Genomic DNA, 1,354 nt, shown 5'->3' on the forward strand with positions numbered 1-1,354 from the left:
GAACCAGAAAAATGAACCAACCTTCATTCTTTTTGCACTCAACTGTATTTCATCACACTTTAACTCAAACTTACCTGTGTGTTGAATGGTTGCTTGTAGTATGATCGACCATGTTTGTCTTTTTCAACAACAACAAGGTTTGGAGCTGATCCATTCAATGGTGCAGGATTACACCATTTTCAACAAATATAATCACCAACACAGTGATTAATATAGTGGTACTATCAACAATGAACCAAGTTGTATGTTTCCAAATTCTGTCCCAGCTTCCATTGCTTATTGCTGTTCGTAATAATAGACAAGCCTCATCAATATAGATGTAACCTGGATGTGATTCAGCTGTAGAGTAAACTGATTCCAAAAAGTTAAAAATATTTGTGGGGTATTCTGACTTGGGAAATTTAGCCCAAGCAATAACAACACCACAAGGTGCAGTAATTGTCTCAACACAATTATATTAGTAAGGTGTAACTTGTATATTAAATTATGCTTAGTTTATGTTGATTATTATCTATTTCACTGGGCTCATCAGTCAAGTGTGTGCCAGGCTTTGCCAGGGCATCCCAGTGCACCTCAGGGTGCCCTGAGGTTACCTGTGATGTGCTGTGATGTGCTGTGACAGCCTGAGAAAAGGCTAACATGTGAGCTTTTCCCAAAACAAAAGTGATTTTTGTGATGTATATAAACTCTGTTTGTAAATAAAAAATGCAAAGTGGACAGTCAACACTCTCCTGTACCTTTTTTTTTCTGAGAAGTCTGTCAGAAGTCCAGCAGACTAACAAGTTAGTAAGTTTTCTACTCCTGCCTTTGTTTCCATTGGAAATCCAGAGGAAGTCCAGCAGAAGTCTAATGGACACAAAATTCCAGCCAGTCCAACCATTTCTTGCTTTTGAGTGGTTTGAGTGGACTTTCACCAATGATACCAGACATCTACAAAACAAGCCTAGTCATCTAAGTCCAAGTCCTCATCTCCAGCATCATCCAGATACATCTCATCCTCACTATCATCCTTCTCAGCAACTTCAAGGTCTACCTCAGCCTCATTATCTATATTTGAACTTGGCGGAACAACCAGAGGAAGGTTCAATACAGTCGGAAAATGAGAAGCCCTTGATGGAGTGATACCTTTGCTTCCCAGACATGGAAGCCAGTATCAGGCACACTGCTCAGCAATGCGACTACATATAGCTGCTTGCTTATTAGTGTAACCAGAGATCCTGCTTGATACCGTAGCATCAGTGTGAGTTCTTAAGGAACTCCATTCATGCCACCATGCTGCCCTCCAGTTGAGATATTCAATAACATGCCTCATTTCTTCCTGAACCAATAAAAACTCTTCTTTCCACCTCATCAT

General features: G+C 40.0%; 1 protein-coding gene across 1 annotated transcript; it reads right to left on the reverse strand.

Moving 5' to 3' along the window:
* Positions 1 to 1,153: 1,153 nt before the first annotated feature.
* Positions 1,154 to 1,354, reverse strand: LACBIDRAFT_313323 (uncharacterized protein; the record flags this gene model as incomplete). The annotated part of the gene is made up of 1 exon (XM_001888845.1): positions 1,154 to 1,354. One exon carries the CDS (start codon positions 1,352 to 1,354, stop codon positions 1,154 to 1,156), a length of 201 nt encoding a protein of 66 aa, XP_001888880.1.

This window comes from Laccaria bicolor, genomic scaffold (genome assembly GCF_000143565.1).
Source record: "Laccaria bicolor S238N-H82 LACBIscaffold_59 genomic scaffold, whole genome shotgun sequence".
NCBI classification, from domain to species: domain Eukaryota; kingdom Fungi; phylum Basidiomycota; class Agaricomycetes; order Agaricales; family Hydnangiaceae; genus Laccaria; species Laccaria bicolor.